This window comes from Gobio gobio (assembly GCF_949357685.1).
Source record: "Gobio gobio genome assembly, chromosome: 8".
NCBI classification, from domain to species: domain Eukaryota; kingdom Metazoa; phylum Chordata; class Actinopteri; order Cypriniformes; family Gobionidae; genus Gobio; species Gobio gobio.
Window position 1 is genome coordinate 23620661 of NC_137114.1, and position 24712 is coordinate 23645372.

At 38.1% G+C, this 24712-nt stretch overlaps 1 protein-coding gene across 1 annotated transcript in view; it reads right to left on the bottom strand.

Annotated features, from left to right (window-relative positions):
- Nucleotides 1–24712, bottom strand: part of egfem1 (EGF-like and EMI domain containing 1) — a gene marked incomplete at its 5' end in the record, with an annotated part of 64180 nt that overhangs the window by 16523 nt on the left and 22945 nt on the right. Inside the window, 16 exons of the mRNA XM_079823816.1 lie at nt 1453–1581; nt 4210–4338; nt 6785–6916; nt 9718–9852; nt 9936–10070; nt 10174–10302; nt 11474–11602; nt 13115–13246; nt 13345–13584; nt 13772–13894; nt 14101–14217; nt 16961–17098; nt 17310–17432; nt 20088–20210; nt 20325–20450; nt 21086–21208. Of these exons, the coding sequence (XP_079679942.1) occupies nt 1453–1581; nt 4210–4338; nt 6785–6916; nt 9718–9852; nt 9936–10070; nt 10174–10302; nt 11474–11602; nt 13115–13246; nt 13345–13584; nt 13772–13894; nt 14101–14217; nt 16961–17098; nt 17310–17432; nt 20088–20210; nt 20325–20450; nt 21086–21208 (2163 nt within the window). The remainder of the gene's footprint in view (nt 1–1452; nt 1582–4209; nt 4339–6784; nt 6917–9717; nt 9853–9935; nt 10071–10173; nt 10303–11473; nt 11603–13114; nt 13247–13344; nt 13585–13771; nt 13895–14100; nt 14218–16960; nt 17099–17309; nt 17433–20087; nt 20211–20324; nt 20451–21085; nt 21209–24712) is intronic.

Genomic DNA, 24712 nt, shown 5'->3' on the forward strand with positions numbered 1-24712 from the left:
TAAAAATCTAAATATGTTGTACTTTTCAAAATTCAAATATGTCTGCCTTCCTTTACTCGCACACGCATATACATGTATATTCAGTGAAGAAACATATGTTCAATTCTAGATGTTCCAAATACAGCAAATGTGAACTATTATTATGTTGATTCAAATAGATATCTCACAGAACTGTCATTCATTTATTTTCATTCATATTCACGTTTGACTGTAAATCGGCTACTAATACACTACCGTTCAAAAGATTGGGAGTTGGTAAGATTTATTGTCTCTTATGCTCACCAAGGCTGCATTTATTTAATAAAAAAAACAGTTTAAAACAAATGTTTTCTATTTGAATATATTTTAATTTGTCATTTATTCCCGTGATGGCAAAGCAGGCATTACTTTAGTCTTCAGTGTCACATGATCCTACCGAAATCATTGAAAATGTTAAAATCAAAAAGAAAGTTAAAAAAACTGCACTTATTTGTAACATAAAACATTGCATCTTTGCAATAATAAAACGAACCTCAAAAGTTTGAACGGTAGTGAAATTATATAATACATTGTATAAATGAATGTTATTATTATAAAGTGTAGCAGGGTACAGTATGAACAGTGTGACACAAGATAACCCAAAGGGAATATGAATCTATGAAGTGTAAAAAGCCCTTATGTGTCCAGATAACAAACCTATCTACACTATATTGTAAACACTTAATTTGATGTCTATAAGTGGTTTGTATGTGGCCTGAACGCATTTGCTTTAGCAGACACAAATGGCAGGAGATTATTCTACTGCGAAACAAAAAAAATCGTAATAAACGAGAAAAAGCAGACGCAAATCTAAATAATGATTTGCACTCTTTGAAAAAAAAGATGGCCACAAAGCTAACTAATAACATCACCCGACTCCAAAGAGGTTTCATCACAGTTGAGATTGCCCTGCAAAACATGTCATGGGAAAGCTAGACGTAAAAATAAAACATCTGAGAGAGGGATCTTTAACACAAACCTCACTTCATTAAAAAGAGAGGGAGAGTGAAACAGAAAGAGAGATAAATCTTTATTGGGCCCCTGATCTATTAAACTACTGACGGAGATCGCATGAGAAGACGGATGGTACTAAACCAATGTGCCGCAGAACTCTCTTAAAAATGCATCTTACCCTAATAAAATACTGACAGACACACAAACGGAACACTTCTTAAAAAGCATCCTTCCACAGTAAACACAAACGTACACAGATGAGATCTTTTTAAAAGCATCCTATGACGATTACAAATATGGATGCGTTTAACCTTTCTGCAGCACACCGGGGAGGTTTTCCCTCTCACTTTAAAAATTGTCTGCGAGCTGATAAACTGTGAGCGATTGGTGAACGATTGTAGGGTTATTTCTGTGCAAGGATGCGGCGTTCAGCCGGAGATGAGCCTCCAATCACACCCCGTTTTAATGATGTGGGCTTACCCAGAATGCATTGAGGCGGTGCCCAGCCAGGGGTGCATCGGCAGGCGCCTGTGATGTGGTGACACTGGGCCTCGTTCCCGCACTGGCACATCTGCACACAGTCCTGCCCGTAAAACCCAACAGGACATCCTATGGAGGAGAGGAGATTTGAGTCAGCAGCGTCTGTGTGTGTGTGTGTGTTATAATGTGTGGTACATCACTGGAAATTCATGCTCACAGATCCCCCCAGAGGCATCAGAGAGCCAACAGAGCATTCTGATTCGAATATAATTAGGTTACTGTTTTACTAGTATCCGCGTGGACGTATCCATCTTTCATCCCTTCGTCCTGCGCATCTCTCTTTTTTATGTCTCATTACCTACCGAATGCTCAGCGTGTGAACTGCCCTCATCAGCATTGATTGCGTGATCTCATTCACCATATGTGCGGCACATCCTCACCACAACAAAGTCAACGTGTGTGTGAGGAAGACAGACAGACAGACATTTCTAGGAAACTAGAACACCTGCTGAGGCCACAGGTTCACTGTCTGGGTACAGAAATATGCCTCCTGTGCAAATATTCCCTGAACTGCTATTTTTTCACTGAAAGCTCAGAGTTTTCATCACACTTCATGTAAAATTCCCATAAAATGTGGTGCACCTGGCCAAAATGGTGTTTAATGCTTTAACGAAGCCGTTTTCTCGGCAAGGGTTGCTTATTTAAAAATAAAATACAATATTTGTGTAATGTGACATATTTTTGCCCAGGTTTTTCACCTCATGCTTCATGCAAAACTCCCATAAGACAAAACAAAATCTAGTGCACCTGTGTCTAATGCTTCAATTAAGCAGTTATCTTGGTTGTAAAGTAAATGAATAAAACTAAAACACAATATTCAACAAGACAAAAACTTTGTAGAGACTCCACTCTACTGCCTTTCATTCACACTCACACACACAAGCAAATGAAATCGCAATCTTTCTGTATGAACACAAGTGTAGACAGACATCCATACAATCACGGCGCATATGGCAGGCAGACACGCGCGATCACAAGAGATCGGTCTTGTGTTCCATCAGCCTGATAAGATCTTGTAAAGCGCGTGTGCGTGAGCGTGTAACGGCAGCGGATGGTTGTGATCGGCTGCAGCCGGTAAAATGTGTTTCACGGCTGAGGCCCTCAGAGATGGAGACCGATGATAGCACTCAAGAGCTCGCTAAAGACCCACCACATGTGTGTGTGTGTGTGTGTGTGTGTGAGTCTGCTGTTATTCAGTCAGTTTGTATGATTAAGAAGCATGGAAGACATCTGAGCCTATGGAACATGAGTGGAACTGCTGGCTACATCCAGATGAACTACTGACTTGAAAACGTCCCAAAACGGATGGGTGGAACTGTGGGCCTACGGAGACCTGATCTCTGTAGTCAGGGCCTGATTTATTAAAGATGAAATCTGTGAATGTAAAAGTCCACTGTAAAGCAAAGCAATCTGCTTTTATGCGTCTAAATCGGTGGTGGAGGAGTTGATACAGATGGAGATGGAACGCTAATGGTCCTCTAAGACCTGGTTTTGCCCCATCTAAATCTCCTTTGTTGGCTTTCAACTGATTTTATATAGGTCTACTGCTCTTTTCCCCTGCCGTGCGGAATCTAGATCCGTTCTGTCGGCCCTGGTTATAGTATGAATGATAGTTCACTGCACCCTCAAGAAGTTATTTTGGCTTACTTCCTTTTTCTACAGACTTTTTGTGTTTAGGAAGACACTGATTGCCCTTTACGTTTTCCATTTGGTACAAAAGAACTGGTTGAAAGAAGTCATTAGCTCATGAATCAGACTACACCGGTTGTGCTGTACTGTATATATTTGATTCACTACAAATGGACCAACTCATTTGTTCATGAAAAAGACTGCACTGATTGAACTATACAGTTGTTTTCTTGCCATTATTTTGCGGTACACAATCTTTTATCTCACCACTTTCAATCTAGGCTGTGGGCTGCGCTGAAAACCGGTGCAAAGAGCACATGCATGAAATCCGTTAAGGTATGAGCCAGTTTTGCCTGTCCGTGTATCTTGTATGTGTGTGTGTTTTACATGTGGTGTTTTTTTTTTAAGCTAAGATAGGAGTCGGCGTCTATGTTTGGCATTGTGTGTATGTCTGTGCATTGTGGTTTCCTCATAAAGTGCACCAGCTGGATGTGGCTGTCTCATTAAGCAGAGGATGCTGTCATGGATCCAACAGGGTGTGTCTGTGTGTGTATGTTTGTGAGATATTTTGTCAGTGGCTCAGATTAACCTAGAAGGCAGATATGAAAGGTCATGGAGGACAAAACCGTCTTACCTGCTTCTAGCTCTTATTAACTATATATTTTTGAAACATATGATTTTAGTTTCCTGCATTGATGTCATTATGACACACTAAACAAACTAAACAGAAAGTTGCTTGACTGTGTGTGATGAGTGAGCGTTTCAATGGGCGAACGGGAATCAAAAACATTCCATTTTACACACAGACACACACTCAGATTGCATGATGGGTGGGTTGCCCTCCAAGACTGATTGAGACTTCCTGTTTCCCTGGTGAAGAAGAGGCCCCAGTGCATTAGGGGTACAAAAACACTCTTTACAGTGGAGAAAGATAAATGGCCAGGAAAATAATGCATTGAAATAAACGTTTTTCTTCTGCTGACAACTCTGCTGATTACATAAATGTGATATTTGTGGTATGTATATGTAAATCTTTCTTTAATTTGAATTCATTTGTTTGTTACTCACTCTTTTCACAGTGTGATCCCAACCAGCCGGCGGTACAGGTACAAGCTCCGCTGATGTGGTCACATTCGGCTCCATTCTCACACTCACACACTCGGTTACACTCGGCTCCATACTGGCCTTCAGGACACTCTGATGATGATGAAGAAGGATCATAGGAAATGCAGATTCAGGACACAAGAACAGAACTTAAACTTAACTTAAAAATATAAAATATAAAACAAAAATTACAAAAAACATAACAAAATGACTCAAACTTAAACTAAGATTAAAATGAAAGCTGAACATATAATTCAAAACATTAATAAAGTCTATATAATAATAAATAACACTTCAATACTTATTAAATGCTGTGCCGATAACACAATTTTTTAATGGTTTAAATATTTTTGATAAACATTTCAGATCACTGGTTACATGACCTCATTATGTTGAATGTGGTTGGTGCAGTTACCAGTTTGGTAATAAAAAGATGTTGTACAATTTTAAATAATTTTTCTGATTTTGTGTAAAAAAAATGTGCAAACTTTGCTGCTTCAGTTGTTGTGGTGTTGATTCACATTGTTTCTAGATTACGGTGCAGAGTGATCAGATGCATTTAAAATAATTGCAAAAAGCTTAAATGGCCAAAAAACTAACTTTATCAGAAAAATTCCACATTTCACAGTTGTTGTTTTTTGGCCCTGGCACAAAATGACCAGCCAACATCATTTCACTAATCATTTCACCAGAACATGGGAAAGTGTGAACAAGCACTAGTCAGGTAAAATCACTCTTATCTTACTGAATGTATAATAAGAGCAGACTGATTGCTATAAAAAGAGGGAAGAAGTGCGTCCAATCATTGTGTTCTTGTGTTAGCAACGGTTACCTCCAAAGAAAAACATGCAGCCATTTGCATCAAAATGGCCTCATATGCAAGGAAATTGCTGCAAAGAATATTGCACCTGAAATAACCATTTACTGGATCATCAAGAACTGTAAGGAGAAAGGTTCAGCTGCAGTGAAGAAGGCTTCAGGACGTCCCAGAGTGTCCAGCAAGTGCCTGCACCATCTCCTCCTGAGGAGTCAGATAGAGAATCATGTCTGAGCGGAGCTGCTCAGTATCAGCAGCAGGTGGGTGTGAGGGAATCTGTATGCTCAGTGAGGCCAAGACTTTGGGACAATAGCCTGGTGTCAAGAAGGGCAGCAAAGAAGCCACCTCTCTCCAAGAAAAACATCAAAGACAGACTGAAATTCTGCAGAAGTACAAGGATTGGACAGCAGAAGACTGGTGCAAAGTTATTTTCTCTGATAACGCCCCCTTCCGACTGTTTGGGACATCTGGAAAATTGACATTTTGGATCCGTGGCTAGAGTCAACTCCCCGGATCATGATTTATGACGTGACAGAATAGTTGTCCAGTGCGGTTCTGTTTCCAAGTATGCGGTTGTGAGTCATGAAAACTTACGGGTGTGAGTTCAGTTATCACTCCTGTAAATAACCGTACAGTGTGTGAACGTAACCGTATTAAGGACTAAAATACAGGACTGACAGCCGTATTCTGCTGCTGTGTGAACCTGGCCGTAATGCGACAGAGAACCTGTGGTTAATCCTTAAAAGGTGAGTGGACAAGCAGAACTCCACAAATGGTGATCCACTCTGAGCACTAATAAGGGAAGAATGGATCGCCATCAGTCAGGGTTTGGCCCAGAAGCTGATATCCAGCATGCCAAAGTGTTTTGAAGAAGAAGGGTCAACACTATAAACACTGGGTGCTTCTCATTTCTTATTTGTGCATCCTCGTTTCCTTCCCTCGCTTCCTTGGCTCCACCCCCTTAAGATGCGAGGGAAGGATACACTTGTGCTCCCTCGCTAGTTCCTCGCCTCCTTGCGGTGCATTCAGAGAATGGAGATGTCCTTCAAGATGGCTAAGTTCGACCGGTTTCCGGGTCACAGTCTTGAGGACGTAGGAGCGAGGAAACATCAATTTTAATATTGAGAAGCACCCAGTGACTCTTTGAATTCATTGAATGTTTTTGCAAATAAAAGCCTTTAAAACTTATGAAAAGCTTATCATTGTTTTCCAGTATACAATAGAAATGTGAAAAATTATCTACAAATACTGACATAGCAAACTGTGCGAAACACAAAATGTAAGGTCATTGTGCCAATACTTCTGGCCACAGCTGTAGAAATTATGAGAAGTCAAAAAACTGTCTGTAATTGCTTTAACAATGCAAATGGAAAGTCAAATCAACTGCACTGCATTGAGGGATACAGTATCTCACACACTGCATTCTCGTTTACTTTAGCTTAATATTGTAGGTTGTATGTATCAAATACCTATTTTTTCCTCAATTTTGTATACTATGCACATTATGCATAGCATATACTGTAGAACTAGTCTGAGTAGTATATGTAGTTTTCTTATGTTGACACAAGGTGGCAGCATTTGCATCTAAATTAGCATCAGATTTAACATTTATACCTAAACTTTTACATGTTGTACCATTTAAATAGTGCAGCAGTACAAAAAGAATAAGACACTGAAACAAGGAGAGGGAAGGAGAATGAAAAAGAAGTAGAACAGACTTACTCTCGTCACACTGATCTCCAGTGTATCCAGCCTCACACACACAGCGCCCACTGCTGGCCTCACAGGATACCGCATTACTGGCACACTCGCACACATTGGCACAGCCTACGCCCCAGAAACCTGCCTCACACACTACATTGAGGATGTTTGTTATTCATATATAACAATTACATACACATTTGTGATTTGAGAATGCAATATATGCAATCTGTATATTTATTACTGACCTGTTGAATGTCAGTTTCAGTTTTATGCACCAAATTTTAAAATATGTACTGCTGTCATTAATACTATTATATACTATTGCGGTAATAGCCAGTTTCACACTCTGAGAACAAGACTGAGAGAGAGAGAGAAATATTTGTTGTTTGTTTGTTAATTGAAAATGAGGTGAAAACAATTTGTCAATAATCTATTAAACAGGTAATAACAGAAGCACTTAGCGTTACAGTTCAAACTGGCATAAGACTGTCTGTCTGTCATGTCTGAATTCACTCACTCTCTCTCTTTTTCTTGTCCTACATAGAAACTGTAAAGCGCTCTCCCTCGACCTAACTTCAATTGGGATAAAAGGGATGGGATAAAAGGGCCTGCTTTAGCATTAAGACCAAACTACGGTCTGTTTAAGCCATTAAGACAAAAAAAATGAATGTAAGTGATCAAGAAAGACTTATAACTAAAACAGATGCTTTAAATGTGTTATTAAAGCATGATGCCCTTTCCAAATTCATCCATTTCTCTCTTCAGCGAACAGAGGGAAAACCCATTTGTATCCACACACACACACACACACACACACACACACACACACACACACACACACACAGTGTGTGTTAATATATCATTTTCATAACATAACGGAGATGTAACGCATAAATCTAGCTACATAAAACATTTATTCTGTGACGCACTCTTTAATACAAAGCTACTGAGATTTGACATACGGCACTATGAAATTACTGCCACTTACAGCTGTCAGTGTGTCATCATGTGTGAGTGTTTAGTGCATCTGCTCCTTGGAATTTTAAAAAGGACATATTGTCTGATGATTGATTGTTCACAGTTGATCTCTGATGCAGACATTATTGAGCTATTAAAATAACTGAGCCATTAAATAAGTTCTGTGCACCAACATCTGACAATCACTAGAGGGCGATGCAAAGCCATTATTGACCCATTTGAAAACTTGGCAGCCCTTTTCTGATTTACATGAAAAGAGACATCCAAAATCCACCAAGTAAATGTCATATGAATCTAATGTCAACTAAATGAAAAAAAAACAAACAAAAAAAAACAATCAAAGCAGGCTTTAGCCAGTTTTCAGATTTTTGTATCTGTAAATGTATGCAAGTTAGTGCACATTTAATTAGATAATGCATCATTTCCATATTTAAAACTTGGAAAGTATATGGTCACAACTTTAAGTTTTTTTAGTTTTTTTACCCTTTTGACCTGTGGTGTCTGTCTTTAATTCAGTAATAGTGTCCAGATATACTGTCTTAAAATTATTATATATATTTTTCAGATGAAATCATAACTTCAATAAAGAGATTCTGAAATTGCAGCTGTAATTACTTTACGTGTATTTGGGTGTAAGAATATTACAAACTCGGATAAACCGCATTGCATTGTGGGATAAAGTATTCTGTATGCTAAGGTATACAAACTACTTAAAAATAGTTTGTAATATGTATACTTTGCACAGTAAAAGTAGTCAAAATACAGTAAAACAATAATATTGTTTTTGAAATAACTGTATAACACAATATTAAATTACGATGGAAAAGTTGAATTTTCATCATTATTACTCTTCAGTGTCACATGATACATCAGAAATCATTCCAGTACCTGATTTGATGATCAGAAACATTTCTTCTTATTATTATCAATGTTGAAAACTTTTTTGTGGAAACTGTAATTAATTTTTTCAGGATTTTTTGATGAATAAAAACAATCAATAGAAATGATTTGTAGAAATAGAAATGTATTTACTGTCACTTTTGATCAATGTAATGCATCCTTGCTGAATCTCTGTTTAAAGCAAAACTTAAAGGGATAGTTCACCCAAAAATGAAAATCAGCCCATGATTATAAAAAGTGCATCTGCCCATCAAATAACTGCTCCACGCGGCTCTGGTGTGTTAATAAAGGCCTTCTGAAGCGAATCGATGCGTTTGTGTAAGAAAAATATCCATTTTTAAAACTTTATCAAGTAAACTTTCGGCCGACCGCCTTCCCTGTTCAATTTATGGAAAAATTGTTGAAAGTTACTCTGCCGATTGAAAGACTAACGCGAGCAGGTCCGCTCGTCATGACGTCACGTACGCACCTTGAGTTTCTCTTTCAAAATTCAACACTTTTCCATGGAAGGCGGTCAGCCGAAAGTTTACTTGATAAAGTTTTAAATATGGATATTTTTCTAACACAAACGCATCGCTTCGCTTCAGAAGGCCTTTATTAACACCAAATCAAATTCTAATGCTTGGATTAGACTGGACTTTTGTAATATAACTCCGATTTTATTCGTCTGAAAGAAGAATGTCATATACACCTAGGATGACTTGGGGGTGAGTAAATTATGGGCTAATTTTCATTTTTGGGTGAACTATCCCTTTAAAACCTATCTTTATAGAAGGCTTATAATAGGAGTCTTTAACTGAGTTAGTTTCTCTATATGAATAATTCTCTTTGTACGTTATTTTATTGTTTTTACAATTTTAGTACAGCACAATGGTCAGCGGTTGTTTTTTTGTGCTATATAAATAAATAAACTAAACCAAACTAAATAAAAGTATTAATTTCATTCAAATAAAATAATTCTGACCCCAAACTTTTGAATGGTAGAGTACGAACTGTTCAGTATGAGTATGCAATAAGAAATAGGTTAGTATTCCCTTCTGAACACAGACTTTGTGTACGACTGTGAGTCTTACCCAGCTGGCATTTCTCTCCATGATATCCGGATGGGCACTTCTTCTGGCACTCTCCAGTTTTAGGGTTACATGGCTCACCATCAGAGCAGTTACATCGCTCACGGCAGCCATCCCCAAAGAAACCGTCATCACATTCTATACAGGAACATGACATACTGCATATCTCCTTGTACCTGTCTGACACAACTGTTTCAGATGGCTGGAGAAACATCACCTACCTGCCTGGCAGTGGTCACCATGGTAGCCAGGTTTACAAATGCAGGAGCCTTTTAGGGGATCGCAAGAGAGAGAGTTTTCCTGCAAACATTCGCATTCCTCCGAGCATCCTGCACCATGGGTCCATTTGGGACATGCTAATGTAGAGGAACACTATTTTACTATACCTCAAAATAACTGAAAGGAGATAAGTAACAATATTTGACTGTAACATACTATCTTAGCTTATCAAATACTTACGCAGGTGGCAGAATTTGCCATATTTTCCGGGTGTGCAAAGGCAACCTCCATACAGACGATGACAGCGTCCATTATTGGGGCAGTTACACCTCCTCCGACAGAACCTCCCATAGAAACCCTGTGGACAACCTGATGACATCACATGGTACATCAGAGAAATTCCATGTTTCTCACACACATTACATCCCAAGACATGTCTTGAATTATCTGACCAGCTCTGGGAATTTCAGAGACAAGCGGTTGATGGACGAAGTGATGAAGACTATGAAAGGCCAGCTAGTCTACTGAGGGATGCTTGGCATTTATTTATACTTTTATTTATTTGGCAGACACTTTTGTGACTTCTTTTGATCATACTGATAATAGAGGAGCCAACAAAGTGGATAAAACGATTCTGCTATCATTGAATTCTTGCATTCATTTAAAAACTGCATGGAATAGTTATACTTTCAAAAATACACTACCATTGTAAAATCTGGGGTCAGTAAGATTTTTTATGTTTTTTAAGTCTCTCTTATGCTCAGCAAGGCTGCATTTATTAATACAGTAAAAACAATAATTTTATACTAACAGTTGCACTGCTTAATATTTGTGTGAAACCCGCAATTATTTGATAAAAAGAAAGCTCAAAAGAACAGCATTTACTAGAAAAATTTATCTTTTGTATCATTTTAAATGTCTTTACTGTCACTTTTGATCAATTGAAAGTGTCTTTGCTGAATAAAACTGTTATTTTCTTTCCAAAAAGTTACAGGACCTAAAAAATTCACTTTCATTTTTTAACCTAAAAAACTTGCCTTTGAAAAAACAGTTGCTTTATACATTAAGCCAGGATTAGGCCTTAGTTCAATTAGGAGATTTAACTTAAGTAGCTTTGATAAACGTGCCTGAGAAAAAAAACATTACTGGTGTGCATCTTGAGACAAAACCATGGCACTGACATATTTTAAGATATGGTCAGTGCAAGTTGCTTTCAGTTAAAACAGTTAAAACATGCATTTTAACTTGCTTAAGCCTAGTCTGCTAAACCGGGGGGTAGAGTATCAAACAAGCAGCAGTCAGAAAAGACTAGAAAAGAGGGGGGAAAAGAAATACCTCTTCTCATATTCCTCTCTTTTCCAAGTCAACATGAGTAGACAGAAAGAGTTAGCATTACAAAAGTAAAAAAGAAGGGTTATGAATATTGAAATATGACACGACAAGTAAAGAGGAAAGAGGAAATATCACAAGCCATGAGAATTGGAAGATGTTAAAGCACAGTTAAAAGAGAGAGACAAGATATAAAGCTTGTGTGCTCTACCGTTTTCACAGTGTAGACCTTGGACCCCTGGAGGACAGATGCACTTCCCCGTCACTGGGTCACAGCGGCCCCCATTCTTACAAACACACAGACTGTTACACTGAACACCATATGTGCCCTTAGCACAAGCTAAAAGAAATAGAGAGAGAGAGAGAGAGAGAGAGAGAGAGAAAGAGAGAGAGAGAGAGAGAGAGAGAGAGAGAGAGAGAGAATGCATAAGTAAATATATGTTTAGGGTTCTCAGAGGAACCAGGGGCCGAGAGATATACAGCAGCCACCGTACTTTCTGTTGACTTTAGGGTGGATTAAAAATGAGACGATGTGGAAAACTCAAATTACGCTCTTGTGATTTTACAATGATGGGTGTGGAGATGCTCTTAGGACTGCAGCTCTCCAACATGCTGTCAATTTATGTTATAATCTAGCTGAGTTATAGTGTCGCTACAGGAAGTTCTTTGCTTAGAGTCATTGAACTGCTCTGCTCAGCGGCTTGATGGGATTTCTGTATAAGTAAGGGTAAGTACACCAGGACTACAGCAGCGAGCTGTACATCAGAAAAAAATGGCATCTGTATCTCATTATATACTAATATTCTCTTCTGTCTAATATTCTGTCATGTAATCTATGAATGTGCCTCGTTTGTAAACATGCACTAGCCGGGCAAAAAAAAAAGTCAAATGCTTAACAGTCTACTGTATGATTGGATGATTATTGCAGTGATTTTTATGTTTCTAGCATGTTATATGTTTGTCAACAGTTCTTCTAACCCTAATTGATGGAGTGTGTAGCTTTTCATTTCCTAAAAAAAACATGTAGGAAGACACATCATGGCCATATTCCAGGATGACAATGTCAAGATTCATCAGGCTAAAACTGTGAAAGAATGGTTGGGAGGGAGGATGAAGATTCATTTTCACACATTAATTGGCACCTCTGACTTAAATTCATTGAAAGTCTTTGGGATGTGCTGGAGGAGACTTTACAGAGTGCTTGACTCTAGCATTGTCAATACAAGATCTTGACCAAAAATGTATGCACCTCTGAATGGAAATAAATGTTGTTATGTTATATTTAACACGTTAAACACGTTGACAGCTCTAGTACATAATTTCCTCCAACTATACGACTTTTGCCCAAAAATTTCCCTTGATTTGCAGTCGAAAATTTTAATATGTAGATATATTCTTTGCAGATTCCATCCAGTTGGAGTCAATTCCACTACGCATTTTTGCAGAAGGATAATAGGAGGATAATAAACAAGTTTGAAATTTTGAGATTTGATTTTAGAACACAAATTGCTTTCATTTGTCTGAAAGCATGTTTCTGCCATGAGTTTGTTGTGTTCGGAACAATTTGAAAATCTGGTTGTGTGTGATCCTTAGTCGTTTAGTGTATGATGCCCAGTTTTCCACTGTAACAATCAGAAACTGTTTGATGCCTAGTGTTTTAAAATCTCTTCTGAGTCATGCAGTGTATTTCAGTCTTAAGTCAGATGTGAGTAAACAACACAATCAATCAATCAACCTTGCCTCCAATAAATAAAGAATCTATGCAGTAAGGTATTTCGGAGTCTGTGTGAGTTTTAAAAAAAAGAAGCATATTATTCTTATAAATCTGATAGTAAAGAATTAAGACACTCACTGTCATTACAGGTGACCCCAGTCCAGCCGGGCGCACACACACAGCGATCCTTCTCTAATGCACACACTCCTCCATTAGCACAGTCCTCACAGCTCACACTGCAGTCGTCCCCGAATGATCCCTCCTCACACACTGATACACAGAGATCAATATATATATTTATATTGTATGTGTCCTTTCCTTTTTCTGTATGTCACAGTTCTGATGTTAACGTTCATAGTTTCTCTTACTAATCTTGCTGATCATGGTCAGCTCCTCTCTCTGCTCACGGTTGTGCAGGTGTTCTGGGTAGTAAGTGTGTGTGTCATCATCATATGGTCTGCTTAAAGCGGCGGTGTAATGCAGCAGTTGAGGGGGGCGACGGAACAGCAAGTCCGGCAAATGTAGGACCTCAGGCTCATCTTCACTGCCAACCACGTCTTCCTCTTCCTCCTCCTCCTCCTCCTCTTCCAATTCCCTCTCATAGAGAGCTAAATGTGCAAAATGAGATAGAAAAGAAAAGAATAGAGACATATAGGATTAATATAGTTAGCTAAAAATAGAAAAAAACACTTTCGTTTCTTGAAATACATACACTTTAAAGGAAATAAAATGTAAAAAACTTAAACTTCCTGTTTATGAGGTCATCACTAAACAGCCAATCAAACTTGTACTCACGTGAGCATGATTTCTGGTCATAGTCCAGTCTGAAGCCCACCTGACAGAAGCACTCATAAGAGCCCAGGGTGTTTACACAGTACTGAGAACATCCTGACGTCTCGGACACACACTCGTCAATGTCTGAAGAGAGACTTTCATATTAAAACTGCCTTCATGTTAGACTAAATGAGCTCAAATCAACTTTAAAGAGCCCATTTAGGAGGAAATAATAAAAAAATATGTGTAAGTCTATAAAGTTAAAGATGTAGTTCAGCATCAATTTAGGCCTCAATCTGTGATTAACAGAAGGTCAAATGAGGAAGAAAAGAAACTAAGCACACACATACCATCACATGTGCAGCTGTTGGGTGTGTATCCAGGTCTGCAGCCACACTCATAGCCTCCAGGGTAATTTTTACAGAAGTGACTACAGCACGCCTCCCCGTTTTCACACTCATCAGTGTCTGTAGACGACACACACAAATTCAGAAGCATTTTCACTTACTCATGAGAAAAATTCTCATATTCTCATAAAAAATTTCAATGTAACATTGACACAAAAAGCAGGCAATTTAATTAATGTATGTTTACACAACAAAATCACACAAAGGATGTTTCTACACCAATAGGAATGGTTATGCTGCCTTCACGTGCTATCGGAAATTTGATAATTCCGACTTCTGAAGTCGTGATTACGAGCTCATTGCATTCAAGTTTCAGAATGTGGGGGCGTTCATGTGCAATTTTTACCTCGGAAACTCGTATTTACGATAATTCCGATAGCACGTGAAGGCAGCATTAATCTTGACTTTTTATATGAGCATCAACATTTCTGAGATTTATTTCAATTGAACTGTTTTGAGGTTAAAATAAGTTTTTGGCATTGAATAATAGTGACCTGTGAATTTTATTTAGGATATTAAACGTTTACTATTTTGAACATGTCTAATTGTTAATTAGGGATTTGTGGACAATTAAAAACAGGCCTGCATATAATTTATATAAATAATGTAATTCAGATGTTTTTTTTTTATTGGGATTCTGTTATGCCATTATACAATTATTCAATTAAACTGTCAAAATGCATACATTCACAGATAATTATTTAAAGTAATATTTTAGAAGACACCCCTTTCAAAAAAGTTTTTTTTAAAGAAATTAATACTTTTATTTAGTATGCATTAAATTGATCAAAAGTAAAAGACATTTATATTTCTCTACTACTGATTTCTATTTTAAATAAATGCTGTTCTTTTGATCTTTCTATTTATGAAATAATCCTGAAAAAAAGTTTCCACAAAAACATTATGCACAACTGTTGATAAGAATAATAATAAATGTTTCTTGAGCACATGTCAGCATACAGTGGGGAGAACAAGTATTTGATACACTGGTGATTTTGCAGGTTTTCCCTCTTACAAAGCATGTAGAGGTCTGTAATTTTTATCATAGGTGCTCTTCAACTGTGAGTGACGGAATCTAAAACAAAAATCCAGAAAATCACAATGTATGATTTTTAAGTAATTAATTTGCAATTTATTGCATGACATAAGTATTTGATACATCAGAAAAGCAGAACTTAATATTTGGTACAGAAACCTTGCTTTGGTACAGAAACCTTGTTTGCAATTACAGAGATCATACGTTTCTTGTAGTTCTTGACCAGGTTTGCACACACTGCAGCAGGGATTTTGGCCCACTCCTACATACAGACCTTCTCCAGATCCTTCAGGTTTGGGGCTGTCGCTGGGCAATACGGACTTTCAGCTCCCTCCAAAGATTTTCTATTGGGTTCAGGTCTGGAGACTGGCTAGGCCACTCCAGGACCTTGAGCTGCTTCTCACGGAGCCACTCCTTAGTTGCCCTGGCTGTGTGTTTTGGGTCGTTGTCATGCTGGAAGACCCAACCACGACCCATCTTCAATGCTCTCACTGAGGGAAGGAGGTTATTGGCCAAGATACATGGCCCCATCCATCCTCCCCTCAATACGGTGCAGTCGCCCTGTCGCCTTTGCAGAAAACATCCCCAAAGAATGATGTTTCCACCTCCATGCTTCACGGTTGGGATAGTGTTCTTAGGGTTGTACTCATCCTTCTTCCTCCTCCAAACACGGCGAGTGGAGTTTAGACCAAAAAGCTCTATTTTTGTCTCATCAGACCACATGACATTCTCCCATTCCTCCTCTGGATCATCCAGTCATTGGCAAACTTCAGACAGGCCTGGACATGAGGTCATGGACATGCGCTGGCTTGAGCAGGGGGACCTTGCATGCGCTGCAGGATTTTAATCCATGACGGTGTAGTGTGTTACTAATGGTTTTCTTTGAGACTGTGGTCCCAGCTCTCTTCAGGTCATTGACCAGGTCCTTCCGTGTAGTTCTGGGCTGATCCCTCACCTTCCTCATGATCATTGATGCCCCACGAGGTGAGATCTTGCATGGTGCCCCAGACCAAGGGAGAAGGATCATCATCTTGAACTTCTTCCATTTTTTAATAATTGCGCCAACAGTTGTTGCCTTCTCACCAAGCTGCTTGCCTATTGTCATGTAGCCCATCCCAGCCTTGTGCAGGTCTACAATTTTATCCCCGATGTCCTTACACAGCTCTCTGGTCTTGGCCATTGTGGAGAGGTTGGAGTCTGTTTGATTGAGTGTGTGGACAGGTGTCTTTTGGTGCAGTTAATACAGGTAATGAGTGGAGAACAGGAGGGCTTCTTAAAGAAAAACTAACAGGTCTGTGAGAGCCGGAATTCTTACTGGTTGGTAGGTGATCAAATACTTATGTCATGCAATAAAATGCAAATTAATTATTTAAAAATCATATAATGTGATTTTCTGGATTTTTGTTTTAGATTCCGTCACTCACAGTTGAAGAGTACCTATGATAAAAATTACAGACCGCTACATGCTTTGTAAGTGGGCAAACCTGCAAAATCGCCAGTGTATCAAATACTTGTTCTCCTCACTGCATTAGAATGATTTCTGAAGGATCATGTGACAATGAAGACTGGAGTAATGATGCTGAAAATTCACCACAGGAATTTTAAATTGTAATATTTCATAATATCACTGTTTTACTTCTTCCAAAAACATTTATTGCATGGTAGTGTACATATACGGTAGAGTCATTTATAATATAAAAATAACTACATTTTACATAGTGAAGGATTTGCTAGCTAGACAACCATGAAGCCGGGCACATACTGTACCTATGCACGTCTTGAGGTCCTCAGCGAGCTGGTAACCTTGGTTACAGGAGCACAGGGGCCCGCTGGTGGTGTGCTCACAGTGATGAGAGCAGCCACCGTTGTTTTTCTCACAGCCATTCACGATCTCCATCTCTATACCTGCAGAATGCATCACTCCACGTTAGGGTTTCTAATCACTGATTGGTGCATGTCAAACACACTGACAGACTAATCACAGACTGTTTGCCTCCAGTAAACCAATTCCACATGTCAGTGAACTACTGAGATAATCTGATAATAGTTTTAGGTCTCCACCGAACATTATTTTAAAAGACTCACAGAGCATGTGTTAATGTGTGTGTGTACTCACGATAGCACTGTTTCCCATCGGCACCCAGCTCAAATCCCGGATTACAAACACAGCGGAACGATCCCGGCACGTTAACACAGCCGTGAGCACATTTCGCCCGACCAGTCACACATTCTTCAATGTCTGAGAGAAGAAGCAATTGGGTAATTAGGAAATATGCCAGTGTAAAACGAACTACTAGTTTGCATTTTATAATAAATAAATAAACAATGTATTCAGTTAGAATACCAGTAATATGAGTGTGTGCGTGTGTTTGTGTGTGTGTGTGTGTGTGTGTGTGTGTGTGTGTGTGTGTGTGTGTGTGTGTGTGTGTGTGTGTGTGTGTGTGTGTGTGTGTGCACAGCAGGGGTGAGAGTCTCTTCATGGGGTCAGCTGAGGTTGTCTCATAAAGTCTGGACATAAAAAATGAGGTCCAGACAAACATGTGTACCCATGACTCAGATCAATGGCTTTATACTGGCCTGCACACATTGTAACTAACAGCAGACTTGTTGTGTGTGTGTGTGTGTGTGTGTGTGTGTGTGTGTGTGTGTGTGTGTGTGTGTGTGTGTGTGTGTGTGTGTGTGTGTGTGTGTGTGTGTGTGTGTGTGTGTGTGTGTGTGTGTGTGTGTGTGTGTGTGTGTGTGTGTGTGTGTGTGTGTGTGTGTGTGTGTGTGCAGGGGGAGACTGGCCATCGGGAGCACCAGGAGTTTTCCCGGTGGGCCGCTGGACAAAGTGGGCCGGCCCGTTGCTACGTAAATATGAAGAATAAATAATAGTAAATATACGTAGCCTAGTCTATATCCTTCTGTCAGCCCAGACGACTGGCACGCGCGGCCCACTTGAGGGGAAAAACTCTAATCTATTTTGCCTAATCAGTCTCAGTGGTCTAAAAGCGCTCGTCAATGTCAAAATATTTGAGATATCCAATCAAATCGAAGGAGGCGGGATTTATTGTCCACAGAAACCTAGCAGCGTGGCACTTGAATGTGAGCCAAGGTAAGATAAACAGCTGAACTTGAGGAGTCAATACAGCAGTATTTCCGACTGTTTATGATTAAAGAAATGTTAAACAATGGACATATCAGAGTGAATGTTTGCGTGTCTGTTTCCAGGCTTTCTTCAGTAATATCACAGTCATTTGAAAATGATTCATAAAACTCAAAATATTATTTTCACTAAAATTTTGTAAAACTGGTAACTTTCATATTCTAGTAGCTTATGTCCCGTGAAGGAATGTGTTATATACTAAAATACATATAGGCTATAATATGCTAGTTATTTCACATGCATTATTTTACACACTAGCAATCAACAGTTTGAAATAATTAAGACTTTTTAAATGTTTTTGAAAGGAAAAGGCTGAATTTACTTGATTAAAAATACAGTAAAAACAATATTAAGAAATATTTATACAATTTGTAATAGCTGTTGTGAATATATTGTAAAATATATTTTAATCCTGTGATCAAAACTGAATGTATCATCATTAGCCTACTCCAGTCTTCAGTGTCACATGATCCTGCAGAAATCATTCTAATGTGCTATATTTTTCATTAAACAACTTCAGGACCAATATACTTTTTAAACTTGAATTTTTAAACAATTGGAACTCTATTCCATAAAATGACAGATGTCAAGCTCCTGAAAGGACAAATACTATAACCACTAGAAAGGCACTATAAAATAGTCCACATTCTGCACTACATACTAAGTCTTCTAGACCATAGCATTGCTTTATTTGGACTGGTTTTATGGTAGGTATTGAACTTTAGTGATATAAAGTAGTAGACTAAAGAAGTATGCCAGTCATTCATTAATGTTAGCATTAATAAAAGCATTTCAATAAAAAAATAGCATTTATATTTCTGTATAAATAATAGAATTTATATTTTCATGTTAGTGAGTGGTGTTTAAAATTGCTCTTTGCATAATGAGCTGGTGAGTTTATGATGAGATGAAAAACTTTTCTCCAAAAGCAAAAATTATTTCCTATTATCACAGTAAAGCTGCTTTGAAGCAATCTGTGTTGTAAAAAACCCTATATAAATGAAGGTGACTTGACTTGACTTGACGTGTTGAGGACCGGTTGTTATGGGCTGATTTGTGCCAGAAAGTCCAGAGACACTTTTTTGCCCCAGTCCGCCCCTGGTGTGTGTGTGTGTAGGACACAGACAAGAGACAAGAGTTCAGTTTTATGGTGTGTATGGTCAGTTTTACGAGTGCTGTGGCTAATAAAAATGCACTGAGTAATAATTAAAATAATTAAAATTGAATTAAATAAATAAAATCTGTCTGTCTGTCAGTAAGGCCTAAAAAACGTTCAAACTTCAAGACTTTGTCGACAAATAATCAAATGAAATAAAACAAAACAAAAAATAAATTAATTAATTAAAAAAACCTTCAAACCTCAACACTTTGTCATGTCTTTTTAAAAACATGTTTCAAACAAGTTTACCATCAAAGGTTGTTTTCACAAGCTTTCCTTTCTTGTTAAAAATTACACTTATTTCATTTCAAATTTACTTCCATAAATTACAATTAAATTGATAAAAAAATAATTATTTCATGATTTAGTAACAGAAATTGGACATACATTATATTTCTGGGAAAGAAATATGCAATATTTACTCAAAATTTAAAAAAAAAAGCAAAGTCTGTAATTGGCTATTAGTAATTAAAAATGACACAAAACTCTGTTTACGCTGTTAAACATAATAAAGATAATTACAAGATAAACAATATTTATCTGTAAAAAAAAGTTTGCCTATGTGTGGGCACACGTCTGTGTACACAAACCGTCACATCTCCGGAAGTCGGCTGCCAGTCTGTATCCTGGTCTGCAGCTGCACTGCACCTGTCCATTCACATTACTGCAGATATGAGAACATCCACCATTATGTTCCTTGCAGGGGTCCTTCACTGAGAGAATAACACAGTACACACACACACACACACAGACAAGAGTTCACATAACCATCACAATATTAGTACAGTAAAAGTTAAGTGAAAGATGGTGAATGCATGTGAACTCACATTCACAGTGTTTTCCGTCTCTTTTGAGCTGGTAGTTGCTGCGACATTCACACTTGTACTGCTCGTTTCCCAAATCGACACACCTGTGTTCACAGCCGCCATTCTTTACGGAGCAAGAGTTGACCGCTGGAAAAGGGCACACATACAAACAGCAACTCAGTGTTTACCTGATGCTCCTAACAACCTTATAACCATTTGGTTACTATTCGATTCGGGTCAACCCAGACTTTTGACCACCAGATAGCTTGTAATGGCAAACTCAGATTTTTTGTTTGGACAGGAAGAAAAACTTTTATTGTTAAGGGAAAACATTTCTGAATCAAATCCAGGTTGGAGTTTATATATGTATATTGAGAGGTTCGGAAAGTTCTCATTCTTTCTCTCCCGTTCTCTGACTGATGATGTTTCCATGTCGTGTCTGAGTTGGCAGATTTACAGAGTCTTAGGGGACAGGTCAGCGCTGTTGTCTCACTGTGATGACATCGCCAGGCCTGTCACAGAGTGATGACACATCCAGACCCCAGTAAAACAGGATAAAGGCTGTTTTAGGGTGATGAGATTAGCAGAACCAGAGGTCAACTCGCTGGGTTAACGTTGTTTGTTGAGCTAGCAGAAATAATTGAGTTGTAGGCAGCCTGCTGTTGCTCTCTATCCCAGAATGCATTGCTATGGGTGATTCACAGATGCCACTTAAGACAGAGAAATATTACGCATGATACATGCGTGTTTGTGAACATGTATGTGATTTTTAAAGAACTTACCTATGCATGTGCGAGCATCGGCGTGTATGCGGAAACCCTCGCTGCACTCACAGTGGTACGAACCCAGTGTGTTCACACATGTCTGCTGGCAACCACCGTTCAGCTCCTCACACTCATCTTTATCTGTGGGGACAACATGCATGAACACACACACATATGCAACAAATGAGACATGGTCTGCCCTCACTTGATGAACATAATACATTTGGCTGATGAATTTCATTGGTTTTCTTTAAATCAATTATTTATTTTTGACTATTATGTTTTTTTTTTACATTTTCAAATTTCTTTAGTGTGCAATGTTGCTGTTTTAAAATGAAAAAGGTATATTGATATTACTGATATTCTCTATATCAGTAAGCACTGTTTCTGAACTCCCTGAAACACCTCAATTTAGTCTTTAGTTTTCTTCCAGGAACGTACACGCCACAATGGCACACTTCATTTGCACTTTCAGTCTTCTGGACTTACAATGGCTGCCGTGTACGTGTGTCTGCTAAGTCCATAAGACCGTAGGGAGTCCCATTTGTCATTTTAGGTGTCAAAAGGGTGCTCGCGAGCGCCCCCCTTTGCGGTTGATATGCACTAGGGCTGGGTATCGATTCAGATGTTCCGATTCGATTCGATTTCGATTCGCAAGCTCTCAAATCGATTCGATTTCGATTCTCGATTCGATTTTCGATTCGATTCTCAATTCGATTTTCGATTCAACTCAATGAATATAGATTTAATACAAATACTATATTTATAAAAAAGAACAGTGAACAAGTTTACAAGTGGGTAATTAAAAAGAAATTAAGAGCCACAAACCTGTATATTAAACTCTTTTTATTTTAGGTAAACTTGGGTAGGCCTACATTAAAACAGAACCCATCTCTATATCTCAAATGCATAAAATTATGTTAAATACAATACAATTTTGTTTTTATGGATATTTTGATACACTTATTCTAAAACATAAAAAGGATATTGGATGATTTGAGACGGAGGAATGAGAGCTCCCGGCGTCCGAGCCTCCCTCTGCCCCGCTCGTTATTTTTCATACACGAGAAGCGCGTTCATACCTGGACACAAGTAGTTGCCGTGGTAATTAACAATACCTTAACGTGCTGACTTATGTGGACTTACTTTTATTTGAGGAAATCTGTTTATAATATAGGCTAAGCTATTAGGTTTGAATTATTGGTCCTGCGCTGTCTATTGATCTATTGACGGTTGATTTGAAGTTGTCTATAATGGCTAACAACATACGTGCTTAAGTGAACCCTCAAGTTTAATACAATGATCATAATGCAAGGCAAGCGTTCGCATGTATGTGATATATTTTTAGCGGTTGTGTGCTCGGCTGCTCTGGTGTTGCAACGTCTGGGTGATGTGATGTCTCATCAAATAGTTCTGCAGATTTGTAGCATTTCACCTCAGCATTACAAACGTCAACGCACCGGAAGCTGCCATTTAAGCACTGAATAAATGAATAATAGGCGCGTACATACATCCGCTCCTTTGTAACATCGCCAATAAGAGGATGACATCTAGTGGAGAAGACTAGTTATTAGATTTACGTTAATTTCATGTTCAATGTTTGCAAAATAAATATGGGGAAAAAATCGATTCTTGGCCTTTGAGAATCGACCACATTTTAAAAAACGATTAATCGAAAACTCGATTTTTTTGCCCAGCCCTAATATGCACCCTCGATGCGCACTTATTCTTTAGGGTGCCTTTTGGGACAGGGCCAATATCGCACATTTAAAAAATTCTTGCCCAAGTCCAGCAGAAAATAAAGGGGGCGAGGCCTGCTTGAGTTGTGTTAATAGTGTGTTGTCGCCATGTCCAAGAGATGCAGTTTTTTTCCACACGGATCTAATGCGGTTATGTAAGGGTGTGATATTTCCAAAACATGCTCAAAGCGGTTCACAACACACTAAGTGAGATGACCAATCAGAGCACATTGTGCTTTTCAGAAGGAGGGGCATCATACACTCTAAAAAAAATGGTGCTATATGGCACTAAAAGTGGGAACATAGGGGAACCACTTTTGGTGCTATATAGCACCTCAGCCGAAGAACCGGTGAAGAACCACTGAAGCATTATACAGTGCTATACAGCACTTAAAGAGGTGCCATATAGTGCCATATAGCACCATTTGTTTTTAGAGTGTAGAGACTGGAACTAAACAGAACGTTACTAACAGACTGAGAAAAGAGGTGCTGCAACAATGTAAAATATGTGAAAAATAAAGTGTTTTTTGAACATTCAAGCATGAAAACCTATTCTAGTAAACCCCAAAAACAAAATCAAGACTTTGTAAAAGGGTATAATATTCCTTTTTAAATGTATTTGTCTCTAAATTTATTAATTCGTTCTTTCCTGTTATGTCTAAATATGGCTCTGGGTGAAAATGCAACATCGTTGGAGATAATTTCTGATAGGGGCAGTGTACAGCAAAAAAAAATCCAAATAGTAAATTCACTGGTCTGCCAAAAATTATAATGAATATATTATGGGGTTTTTTTCTGCTAGAAAGCATGGTACTTAAACACTTTAAAACATTACATTTTTTGTTAGTGCTGGCAAAAAGTTCTGTATGAAATATTATCATGTTCATTGCATAATAGTTTTGCCATAAATAGTAATTGTAAAACTGTCATTATGAAGAATGTGCTTATACACAAGAGATTAATGGTGACCAGCCTTGTTTCATGCCATACATTTCTTTACCACTTTAACAGATGTTTTTTTTTTTTTTTTTAAAGCCTTAGTTAATGTGTGAGGGGGAAAATGCATGGATTGTGGGGTTATGGATAAGTCATAGTGAACAAAAGTTAATTCATCCTAGACATCTGCTTATGCCATCATGAGAGTCTTTATCTGTTATAACAGATATCCTATCATAAAGTCACACTGTCAGAACGAAACTGAGCTGTCTGGTTTTTAGGTTTTTGTGTTGGAAATATAACTTTGTTAAAATGAAAATTCTTTAGAAACTTGACAATTCAAAAATCTTTAGCAATGTTCTAGAATGAGAGATCTGCTGTTCTGTATGATACTGTATGATCTGTATGATCATTCATTCCCAAGTAATTAGGTGTTACATCTGCTGAAAATCAACACAAGTTACTTCACAGTAATGAAATTTTGCTCTGAGTCATTGCAAATGCATACATTATATTATAGCTACAATTTCCTCAGTGTTACATGGGTTTTGTCAGACTCTTGTCATGGGATGAATTCCTACAGATTCCTACATGCAGTCAACTATGGGTCAAGTGCTGTAACCTGCCCCATGACTCAATTATTGAATGTGGTTCAACCTTTTAACCCTAATGAATTCAATTACAGCCATCTGACTATTTCCCACAAATCGAAAGCAGTCACAACAGAGAGTCTGAAGATTTATAGTCATGTTACAAGACAAAGACAAAGACACAAAGACTATCAAATTTCACTGTAAAATACCACTGTGAATTTACAATAAATCACTGGAAAGTGGATATACTAGTTGAAATAATAAACTTTATAAAATTATTTAGGTGCAAGTGCAAAATTATTTACAGTAATTTAACCAGCCTGCATTGATTTTAGCATTCTTTAGTATTTCTTCATCAGAATTACTGTTGAATCTTG